The sequence below is a fragment of the Malaya genurostris genome, chromosome 2, assembly GCF_030247185.1.
Source record: "Malaya genurostris strain Urasoe2022 chromosome 2, Malgen_1.1, whole genome shotgun sequence".
NCBI lineage: Eukaryota > Metazoa > Arthropoda > Insecta > Diptera > Culicidae > Malaya > Malaya genurostris.
In genome coordinates, this window is record NC_080571.1 from 116,403,618 (window position 1) to 116,416,261 (window position 12,644).

The 12,644-nt window shown below is 37.7% G+C and overlaps 1 protein-coding gene across 3 annotated transcripts in view; it reads right to left on the bottom strand.

The window, feature by feature from the left end:
- The window catches only part of LOC131432732 (serine-rich adhesin for platelets), a 75,462-nt gene that overhangs the window by 15,278 nt on the left and 47,540 nt on the right, over window positions 1-12,644 (bottom strand). Inside the window, exons 3-6 of one of the 3 annotated variants that reach the window (XM_058599213.1) lie at window positions 4,703-5,113; window positions 4,224-4,407; window positions 3,510-4,160; window positions 3,271-3,312 (exon numbers count right to left, since the gene is read on the bottom strand). In XM_058599213.1, coding sequence (XP_058455196.1) covers window positions 3,271-3,312; window positions 3,510-4,160; window positions 4,224-4,407; window positions 4,703-5,113 — 1,288 coding nt within the window. Of the gene's footprint in view, window positions 1-3,270; window positions 3,313-3,509; window positions 4,408-4,702; window positions 5,114-12,644 lie in introns of all 3 variants that reach the window. The other 2 variants (XM_058599211.1, XM_058599212.1) reach the window with 2 other exon arrangements.

Sequence of the window (12,644 nt, forward strand, 5' to 3'; positions counted from 1 at the left end):
CTGACGAGTAGTTAGCCACGTAATACCGGATAGAATTGTAGGGGCGCCAATGAACTCGTAGCCATCCACCAATCGGCATCGTTGGACTAATGCTGGCATCCCTCTGGTCGATCATAAAATGGCAATTGTAAGCATCGGTTTCGTGCAAACCAACTTCGTCAGGGAACTCTCTGTTGGTGTCGACTAGATCCATTGTTGGGGACGAGTGGAGTAGTCGCCACAATACAAGAATAGAGTCATGGAAGCGCCAGTGAACCAGAAGCCACGCTCCGCTCGTCGGATCGAACTCGGCACTGATCTTGATGTTTTGAGAATTGTAACAAGAATATCGGTGACGGAGGGAGTGCTGTCTAACCCCTTCCTCGGATACTAGACGAGTAGATTGCGATGCTGTACTGGTTGAGGTCGTCGGGGTGCAAGTGCACCGTAGTTGCCGGAACTACCAACTGGTTGAAAAGTGAAGCCCAAGTGGTACGCCGGATAGTAGTACAATAACTTGCCGCAGAATGACGAGGCGCAACTTTTCCCAGTGAACGGCTAAAAATGGTTAAAGCCGGGGTAAAATAAATGATATAAAAAAACGAGGCGCAACGAATACGCTGGAGCCAGCAGTCAAAATAGAGGCAGAGATAGTGAAGTGCGTGAGCACAAACAAGTTTCCACAAGTGGCCTCGGAAGAATAAAGGCACAGGACGAGAAAGGAGTGTATTTAGTGGTTATGCATGAATTACGACCAACGTAGAGTGAGTCCCACACAGTGCCAGTTCACTACAGACCTGGCCTGTGAAGTTTTTTTTTGTTTCAATTATAGAGGTTTTAACCTTAAGGTCATTCACCTCTTCGGCCAGAAAAGCTTTCTGACCCTATGTGCGGGGTTGGGGATCGAACCCAGGTGGGCTGTGTGATAGGTATCGACTTACCCATCACGCTATACCCGTCCCCTCCCTGTGAAGTTTTTGAAAGTTTACTTTAAAAAAAAACTACAGCCATTTCTTAACTCGACAAACTGAGTCGTATGATATATGACACTAGGTCCCCATGCTGAATTTTTAATCAATTGCATAACAAAACATTGAATTGTAAGTTTACAATGTAACGATAATAGTATTCTTTGATATTTACTGCAACAAAGAACATTATTAAGGCTTGATCTATGTTTTAAGCGCTATAATTGGTGATTGACGCATGTGAAAATAGTAAAAAACAATTTTGTTGTAAAACAATAATTCTAATCCTAGCCAAATAGGAACAAAGAGTATGACATAATGCTTTATTACGACCCGAAGGCTCAATTACAAACCACAGATGCAAAATGCCTCAAATTCTACATGGTTGGTAAGAATCTTGGAAGCGGGCAGATTTCTGGCTTGATTGATTCTGGCAGCAAGTCGAAAAGCGCTTATGTTACATGTATGCGATTACATAAGGACATTCCTTGTTAAGTTACTTTCGGTCCAGGAACGAGGTGTCCTTGCACATCGCTGGTAACATACGAGAATCAGCTGAGTACGTGCTATTTTTTTTCTCTGCGAAAACTCCTGTGCTGAAACTGCGAAAAATTCAGCTTCAACCAATGACAAGGACAACTGTTCAGTACCAATGATCTCAATACTTTTGATCAAATAAGAGTAAATAACATTAGTACAAGAACTGTTACACTAGATAAGGGTGCAAATAGCGCATCAAAATACTATATCAAAATATATCGCGTATCATTGTAGGGAAAAAGGTTACAAGAAGATAACATTCTCATTTACTGATTATTAGCATACATTGTAACTAGCACTTGAGGTAAGCTGAGGAACAACAAAGAAGCGAGCAATGACCAGTGACAAGGTGAGCTGCTGAAGCATGGAGGAGAGGCATTGGCTAGAGCGCTGCACTGGATGATTTCTATGATTTGGGAAGAAGAGAGTGGTATGACCAATCTACCATAAGAGTTATAAGCTTGGCCGTGCAATCACATTGCTGAATTCCGCCTACGAGAACTATCCCGAATCCTTTGCCGTCGTCGATCACCAAATTCTAAGGAATTCGCAAGGTCGTGCCATTACGGATCACATATTTGCGATAAGACAAGTACTCTAGAAGTGTCGCGAAAGCAACGTACCGACGAATCACCTGTTTATTGACTTCAAAGCGGCATACGACTGAATCGTTCGGTAACAGCTATGGCAGATAATGCACGAGTACGGTTTTCCGGATAAACTGATGCAATTGGTCAAAGCAACGATGAATGGAGTGATGTGCTACATCCAAGTATCTTCTTCGAATCTCGGAGAGGACTACATCAAGGTGATAGACTCTCTTGTTTAACATTGCTTTTGAAGGTTTAATTGAAAGAGCGAGGATTAACATGACTGGTACGATCTACCGAAAGTCCGTACAGCTTTTTGGTCTAGCTGACAACGTTGATATTGTGACACGTAACCTTGATAAGATGATGGAAACATACGTCAGGTTAAAAGCCGAAGCTAGGCGTATTGAACAGGCTATAAACGTTATAAATGCGCCAAGAAGAAAATACACGAAAATCACAGTCCATCAAGTGGAGGGCAATCTACAAAGTATCCGTGCTCTGAGTGGTTGACGACGAACAACCATGAACCCAGTTAGATGGAAACGTATGCTTGATACAGCAAATGACACCCCAGAACTATAGCTGCTACGTAAGGTAAGGTAAGTAATATGATAAAACGACTGCGTTTTGCTTTTGGATCTTGAGCTATGCCGTATGAATGAATCAGTAAGAAAAGTTGTGATTGGTTGTAGTGCAACGTCCAAAAAGTCGCTCAGTACCGATTTTGAAACAACTGTGTTGAATTTTATCCGGGTTATGTTTACAAAAAAGGAATTAGAGTGTGGTCTTGTGAAGATTTTAAATAAATCAGTAAGGATCGAAAATAATATTAGTCCCACTAATGATATTATCTGCTCGAAGCTCGTAAGTTAAGTTATTTGTAGTATATGCTTTGGATTACATAGTTTATTTTCGGAGTAAGCGTACGTAATTTAATTTCATGCCAATTAAGCGAGTTATATTCGTCTACTTTACATGCTTTCTGATGCGCTGAAAGAGTTTTCTACTATTTTATGCATAATGGTTACTGCGATTTACGGGACCTTCAGAACAGACAATATCTAATCATTAAATATTGACTCAGAATTTTTTAAAAATAAACTTTTCACGACAATCGCTATACATTTTTTGAGAACCAAGCGTGTAACCAGCTATTATAGATATTTGTAAACAATATACGGTATAGGTACCCGCGAAACGTTGACGTTTAATGAAAGTGGAACGAAAACTCTCTGTCGAAATGAAACAGATGAACATTACCAATGGCAGAAGGATGGATGGTGTGGCGGTGGAAACAATTCGTAAAGAGAAGAAGGAAGTTTTTTTTTGTTTTTTTTTAAATACCAGAGAGAGAAAATACAAGAAAAAATTCTTTTGAAAATAGTGTATGGAAATAAATGAATAGCAAAGCATTGATTGGTCAACTTACCGGAGCCACTTTCTCGCGAATGACGTCGTGGTTTCGAGTCATCCTGGCTGGAGCCCATGCCGCCAAGTTTATCTGTTCCGTTGCCACTGCAGCCACTGTGGTTATTCATTGAATTGTTCCTGGATAGAGGATGCCCGCCGGGACGGCCATCGTACCCATGTGGCGAATAACCAGGAACGTAGGAGTCGTACGAGCGATTGTGCGCATAATTGTTGCTGTGGTGGGCTTGAGCGGTAGCTTTGATGTTTTGCATTATCTTGACGAATCCATTCTTGGTCACTCGCTCTAAACTACCGGTGGACGTTTTTAGCTTTGTCGTGAATCCTTCCTTGATCACCTGTAACCGTTTGGTGAATAATGATCGACAAAGAAACGACTCGTTCAGAGACATCTGTTTTTGTATTCGTTTTCGGATTCGATCTTTCTCACGCAACCGACTCTCGGCCATGAGCTCTTCATTCAACGAGCTTTGTTTTCTTAACAACTGAATTCGCGACTCGTTTCGTAAAATGTGCTCCTGATAGGCTTCCGCCGAATCGTTCAGCTTGTGATCAATATCATCACATAATGATTGTTTCTGTTTTACTAGTCTTGGTCTTCGGGATACTGCTGGCTCAGCAGGCGTTGCTTTCAATTCAGGTATTTGAGCACCTAAACTTGGTACACTTGAACGTGATCTAACTATGGTTTTTGGTGGTGGATTTAATATACTACCTAAGCTCCGGCTTTTAAGACCGGCAGACAGCGGCGGTTCCGGAAGATCATCGAAGTCCTCCAGGCGTCTTAGCTCGATTGGAAGATCCTTGGCATCCTCGTAGTCCAGACTACTGTCATGTTTCGTCTCGCGCGAGCTCCATGATTCCAGGAACCAAGGGCTCTTCTTACTGCCAGCAAGTTTCTTTAACGGCAATGTGGAAAGAAATTTTTTTTTATAGATTTTGAATTTTTCATATTGTTCATATAAATTTAACAACGAAAACAATCTTCATCTAATGCAATAGTTCTGAATTATAAGAATTGCACAAGCCATTATGATTGTTCATATATTGAAACACACAGAAATCTTGACACACAAGGACTTTGGATAGAACCAAGTACTCGACTGAAGCTCAATTCAATTGACAATACGAGATCTAGTGTTCTAATATTTGTAACCATTGCTAACAACCAGTAATTTTTATAGACAAACTTACTTGTATGGCACGTCTGACGAAACTATAGCAAGTTTCACCGGGAGACGACGAAGATAAGCTAGAACTGTCCCCGTCACCAGCCGAGCGGCTAGAGTTAGTCGAATCTTCTGTATAGGCGTGATACGGTGGTAGAAAGTCATCGTCGTCTTCTTCGTCCGAAATGGCGGTATTTTTCGAACGTGGAGGCTGCCAAGGCACCAGCACGTCTTGTGACTCAAATCGTCGGTGTCGCTGTTCCAGGGCCCAAACGGTGATAATGACACGACCTCCAATACGCAGGATCCGGGCCAATTCACGTATCGCTCCTACACGGCGCTCGGTTGTTGCAAAGTGATGGACCACCGCCAGCGACAGAACGGCGTCGAACGATTCGTCACGAAACGGTAGCTCCAGATTGTCGCATATGGCCACCTGTTGAGAAAAGGTTATTTGTTAACTAGCTGAAACAACCTGCTTTTATCCACCTAGTGATGTAATGATGCCTTTCTCATTTAACTCATATTTTCATAAATATTACGAAGAATTTAAAAAAACTTATATTTGAATCTTGAATAAGGACGGAAAAGTTTGTTCGAGCATACACTAACAAAACATTTCCAGTTTTTAAAAAGTTCAGAGCCGGCTTTATAGTTTTCTTTTGCATTTTCGCTCTACATGACGGTATAATTTTTTAGCCATATTGTTCCGGAGAAAGAGGTCGGATCCGAAAAAAAGTCAATAGAAATATATTAGACCATAAAACCTTTCATTTGAGTCTCAATTTGTGGAAATCTACTCTATGTGAAAATGAAGGAAGAAAATTTTCGAGTTGTTGACCAATACTTCCGGGATCGGTTCGGAACAGGCATAGATGAAATCGGTTCGTTTGATCAGCAGCTATCACAACTTAAAAATTGAAAAAAATTTGAGCCAAATTTAGAAGATTTTTTTCTATTTTGCATTATTGCTTTAAAGGACGGCTTGCAGTTTCACACACCGAAAGTTGGATCTGGATAAAATATTATCGAAAGTCAGTATATTTGGTCATCAACTAGCCAAACCTGTTCAATTGAAGAATTATACGACTAGTTGAAAGTATTTTACTTGATTTTTCAGTGTCATGTATAAAAACACGAGCATGAAAATGAATTTTTTATACTTATCAGCCAATATAGGATCGATTAATATAGGAACCGGAAGTCGGATTTGGATAAAATTTGATAGAGTTCTATGGAATTGTAAGATCATTCATTTGCACCTAAGCTTATGAAAATTAGTTAAGTGGTCTTTGATCGAGTGCACATTTTAAATTTGCACTCTTTACCCCGTTACTCCGGAACTGGAAGTCAGATCAAGATGAAATTCAATAGCAGGCTACAGAACTGAGTGACCTTTCATTAGAATCTAAATTTGTAAAGCCATCTCCGAAAAAATCGAGCGCACATTTTTGTTGCATACAGGTGTGATTTGAAAATTACATGTCTTGAATGAAATAAAAAACAAAAGATCGATAGCAGCAGCACGACTTGAACCGAGAAACATCAGATCAGAAGCACATCGGTTACTCGACTGGTCCGCAGAGCTCATATCTGTTCATTGAATAATTGATAAATATAAATCCATACAGCGGCACTTGGTAGCCGAGTGCATATTACACTCGGAGCATATATAATTCTGTGCGAATGAAATATTGCGTTTTTTTTTAAATTGAGTATTTGTGAAAAGTATCGTTTGTAGAATTCTGTCACCTGTGAAATTTATTATTTTTTTCTGTGTATGATTCAGTATTTTAGGTGCTTTTAATAAGTTTTCTACATTGTTTATAATGATACTGATTATTAATGACAGTAATAGGTTTTTGATGTAGGACTACGTCTTTGTTTTCCTGATAAAGGTGCGAATAATATTGAAAATACAATCTTACAATCAGCGGTCAGGTTTTGAATATCTCTGAATCATTTTTTTTATTATTGGAAATATTTCTACGCATCGATGGAAGCATGAACGATAGCAATCTAATATCAAAGTAACAGTTTGTTTTACTATAATAACTTATTCAGGCATTATTTTATTATTGAAATTTATTTTGCCATTTTTAAATTTAGTATAATAGCTTGTTTTGCTATTATTCCGCAATTTAGAGATAATATAGAACATGTAGGTATAAGACCAAGAAATTTAAATTTAAATTAAATTTAATAAATTTTATAAATTCTTAGAAAATGAAACCTTTATTTTAACACACGAAAGGCGTAGCGCAATCTAATACAAACGAATTGAAGCAGTGTTGCTAACATTTTTAGTAAAAAACCTACATTCTTAAAATGTAGGCAATTTTCTATCAAATGTTGGTGAAAAATTGATCAAAACTGATATTTCATCCAAAATGTCAGGCTTAACATTCATTTGAGAATAAATTATTGTTAAAAGAGATTGTTTGAAACTCAATCGTGCAAGCCACTTTGATAAACTCGTTGCACTGCATATATGAATACATAGATCTGTGACATACGTACCAAATAAAATGTACGTAATACACAAATTACCAACACAAGTTAACTTGGTTTACTCTTGATCCTTGATCTAATCCGTATGTGGATGCTTGCTTTCGATATAGTGGGTGAGCATCTACAAGTTACACCAAATAAATAATATATTTTCGATTCTCTCGTTTGCCCGATAGAATTGAATGACACAATAAATCCTGTATTTCCTTCAATAATATTTGCAGTTCATATGTTAAAATCATACGAGATCAATCCCAAAGAATTTTGATTAGAACTATTCTTGAATGCCGCACTTTTCTTTCAATTAAGATAAAATGAACAGGAAGTAACGCACGATTACTGTAAATATGTTCAAAAATACTGCAAACATCACTTATCAATCCAATGTATTTGTTCGGAGAAGAATCAATGATTATCATAATAAATTATTAGCAACAAAAAATATATTTTTGAGAGGGATGCCGATTTGTAGGGTGAGATACCACTTGTTGTGAATTAATTTGAGGAGGGTAAGGCAAGGCGGAAGTAAAGCTTGCTTCAGATAGAATTGGAACAAAGACAATTGCCTTTATTTCAGTTATTTATTATTGAATTCCTGATCTTTTTGTATACAAATGTAGCGTTTTTTCATACTTTTAAGAAAAAATACGGATAAAATTATTCGTCACGGTTTCGAAGGAATTCTCGATTTTTTCCTGTAACACGGCTCATTAGGTGACGCACACCTTCTTCGTCCATCGTTTTAACTATCTTATTCCAACAGGTCGTAATCTGATTAATGTCTTTGACAACCTCTCCCTTTGCCTTGAATCTCCTCTTCATGAATGCCCAGTATTTCTCAATAGGGATGAACTGGGGGCAGTTGGGTGGGTTAAGGTTTTTCGGAACAAACTGGACCCCTTTCCCTGCATACCATTTTTGAACGAACTTGCTGTAATGACAGCTTGCCAAATTCTGCCCAAACATTACGGGATGGTCGTGGGAACGAATGAACGGCAAAATTCGTTTTTAGAGACACTCTTATAGTTCCAATGTCATTGTCTTATTTGTAACGAAAACTTTCGTTTTTTTGCCACAGCTGCAAATGCCCTGCCAAATCATCAATTGTCTTGCAAATTTGTCGGCAAAAACAAATTTAAATTTGGCTAGAACATCCTCCCGAGTCGTTGTCAAGTAAAATGTTTGACCTGGGATTTGCCCGAAGTCAGCCTTGAAATAGGTTTCATCGTCCATCAGAAGACACCCGTCGAACTTGGTCAGCACCTGGTCATATAGTTTCCGAGCACGAATTTTGACCACACTATTCTGTTTTATGGTCCGATTTGGCTATTTGCTAGCTCGATACGACTTGATTCCTTCCCGGAGTCGAGTTCTCCTCACGGTACTATGGGCAGCACCGAATTTTCTGGCCAAATCACGGTCCCACAGATTAGGATTCCTCTTAATCGTCTTCAAAATCTTATCACGCAGTTTCCGGTCGACAGTTCCACTCCGATGATTGGCTTCAGGCTTCCGAATCGTCGTCAATGTTTCCTTATACCGTTTGATAACGCGCCATACGGTATTTCTGGGTAATTTCAGCTGTTTAGCTAGCCTAGATGCAGACCACAATGGATTTTCCAAATAACTGGGCACAATTTTTTCCCTTATTTCGGTTTCCATGTTGATTGTTCACAAAGTACAGTCGATTTGCGGAATGTCCAAAATTATACGTGAAGCTGACAAAATTCCCGACACGTGGGCGCTAAGAACTTCCAAATCTGTCCACCAGGAGCGCCACAATATGTTCCAATTCCAATTCTAAATGAAGCAAGCTTTACTCGTTTTTAATTGAAAACTAAAACGACTATGAATGTATTTTATTTATTCCTTAACCATTTTCACAGAATATAGGATCAAAAATTTAGAAGAAGAAAAATTAAAAATGTCTACTGTCCTCCTTGGACACATTTCATAACTGCTTCTAAATTGTCGGATGATCACTGATTTCGCATTAAACTAGCCTTTCTTTTATATTGAGTAGGCATTCTGCATGCTGTAAATAAGACAAAACAAATTCTTCGGTCAAAAATAGGTGCATTTTATGTCACGCATTTCATATTGGAAAGGCGGCATCTCTCCCATAGTTTTTGTGCGGCGTCTCTACCGATTTGTAGGTACAGATGCGCCTTAATTCCAAATGACGATGCAATAAAACTTTGCCTGTGATTGATAAAATAAAACTTTTCCTGTGATTGAAAAAATATCTACGACAACGTTCTATCTGTCACTAAGATAAGTTATGTCATTATTTTGACATGGATTTCGAATGAAATACCATCTTATACGGGGCGCGAAATAAAAATTTCGATAACTGCAACCAAACTAACATTATACTATATATTATAAATATTTACAGGTAAAATGAAATGGGCATATGACTGAAATTGAATACTGTGGCGCCCGAGTAAAGCGAAGAATGCTCGGTTTCTTCTAGTCAATGAGGCTGTCTCTTCATGTGTTTTCACATGCAGGGTATGCTTATTTATTAAAGTCGAAACGGATTAAATCATTCGCATTCTCAGGAGTCGCGGGTTGTGCTGCGACCCGGGAGATTTTTCACAAAATTTCCAAGAAAACAATAGAACAACAAAATGTATCAAATCAATTTATAATAATTTCGGCCCACTATGTGGTTGTTTGATTTCAAGATACCATAGATTTACACCAGAGTTAGTGCTTGATTATCTCGAACAATATTGATAGTTTCAACGATAAAACATTGATTGAAGAAAACGAGAATTGTTAATTAAATAGCTGCTGGAATCTGTCCGAAATTGTGTCAAGTGTCTTGCAACAATCCAACAATTATCTCCGACAGATAATTTAGCCAATTGAAGAGTCCAGCCAACTCTTCTGCGATCGCTGCGCTGCTCAAGTGGTGAGCTTTGAACTAAGAATATTGCTCGAAGATTTGAAAAAATACTGGTTGTTTATATTTTTCCATGAATCGAATAGAAACATACAAAAACATATAAAATATATAATTATGATCAAACATTGGTTTATTCGTTTATTTGCTCATGTTTGATCACCTGAATCAAATTTGTATGTGAGCTGATAATTTCACATTTCATTCGAGATTTTTAAGTATATAGGAAAATTTTTAATCATACGTTTGGTGACAACACGTGAATAATATTTTTTTACCCTTATTTGTAAAGTTTAGTTATCTACTTTCGTTCAAACTCGAGGAAATTGGAAAAATCATCCACCAGTTTTCTAAACACATGGGATATGTCAAAAGAATCACCATCACACTGTCTCTTGGAGATCACGCTGATTGGATTCTTCAATTTGTTACTAACGGTCCTGTTACATACACTCCATAATTTCGAAAATTCGCATAAAATAAACTGCTTTCATAGATTTCAGTTTATTACAGAGGAGTCTCGTGTAACGTGGCTCACCGGTAGCGTGATAAACGAATCCACGGCCAACAATTTAGTGTATTTTGACAAACAATTAGTTGAGAACTGCTCCGCCAGGGGCGCTTAAAAAAACATGAAATAACACATATGTTTACAATAGAAAAAACGTGATTAATCCACCTAGCAGTGAGATGATACCTTTTTTTATCGATACGCATGTGTTTTTGCATGGATATTCTTAGGTGTTTTAGTTCTCATGACATTATTTTAATTATCGTCGTTTTAAACGGCAAATTGAGATTTTAATCACTCATTACCCTGTAATGCCGGGGGTACATTCCGAATCCAAAAACGAATACCGCTCAAACTGAAATAAATTTATTTGGTAATCGACTATCCAAATCTGCAAACCCGATAAACCTGATTAATTTATGTGAAATGGACATTTTTATACTAATCACCCTGCATTTTCTAAACCAGAAGTCGGATCTGACTAGAAAGTAAGAGGTTTTATAGGATTTTAAGACCTCTCATTTGAATCATAGATGATTCTTAGATTTCATTTGAATCTTAGATCGGTTCAGCCATCTACGAGAAAAATTAATTGCATTATTTTAATTTCGTTTCACATATCATCCTGTGGTTCCGCAATCAGAAGTCGGATCCAAACGTAATTCAGGAACCTTGTTTGGGAGTACACGACTTTTCATATGAGTCTGAGTTTGTAGAAAACGGTTTAACCATCTCCGAGAAAATTGAGTGAAATTATTTGTCACACACGCATTTGCTGATCTCGACGAACTGAGTCGTATGGTATATGGAAGTCATGTTCTTCCAGCATTTATTGCTGTAAATAGTTTAAATCAATATAATTATGGAATTACTTCCAACTCAATAATGCTGGTATCATCTGGTTTACATATGCCATATTCGAAAGATTATGTTGCCAAAAATGAACCGTGCTAAAAGTGGTCCGAGGTAAATTGTCATAAAAAAGGATGCTGTACACAGTCTTTTTGGTACTTAGAAACAATTATATGTAACAGTATAAAAAATCGTGTTTCATGGTACTCCCAAGCATTGCTTTTTCATACAGCGCTCAAAATTCCTTCTACTGGAATAAGGCTTACACAAAAATATCGATATCTCCGTTAAAAATGAACGGATTTTAACAATCTATGGCTTGTTGGATAGGTATTACCGAGCGAAATATAAGTCTGAAAACATATTCTGTTTTCAAGGTCAAATGTGACGAATACTGTCAAAAAACTGAAAATTTTGACATAAAACTTCGTATAACTCAAAACGTAAACATCCGATCTCAAAACCATTCAATAGCGTTCTGGGTGACGGGGAGAACGTTCATTTGCGACTAGTTTGATCAAAATCGGTCCAGCCATCTCTGAGATCTCGACCTCTTAGTTGACAACACACATACAGACACACACACATACACACACACACACACAGACATTTGCTCAGTTCGTCGAGCTGAATCGATTGGTATATGTCATTCGGCCCTCCGGGCCTCGGAAAAATTTTCGAAAGTTTGAGCGAATTCTATACCTATTTTTTATATATATAAAAAAAGGTAAAACAGTTTGAACATGAAATATTGCGAATATTTTAGCATCTGGAATCTTCAAGCAACTTTTCGAAAGACTTAAAGTTTATTAACAAGTTAAAAGTATATTTCGGAATCACTCCATCAGATAGAATTAGTGTGCTTTCTATGGTACAAATTTCAATATCAAAGTTATGCTCTAGTGCGAAAACTAAAAGATTTAGAGTAGATGTTCGGAATGTGGCAGTCTACATTTTGTAAATCATTTAAGTTAGAAGCGTTAGTGGGATCACAATTTGGCCAAAGAAAATTGATTCAATTATATCTCTATAATTTGATGAGATAGAATGTTCGTGTTTTCAGAAATAATGTTCCGAAGTTCAAAACAGATTAAAAAGTGTAAACAGTAGTTAATGTTTAAAAAAAATCGCTCATTGGTAACCCTAGTGTGCAGTTCTGGGTTGGAAATTCGTGCAGCTCAA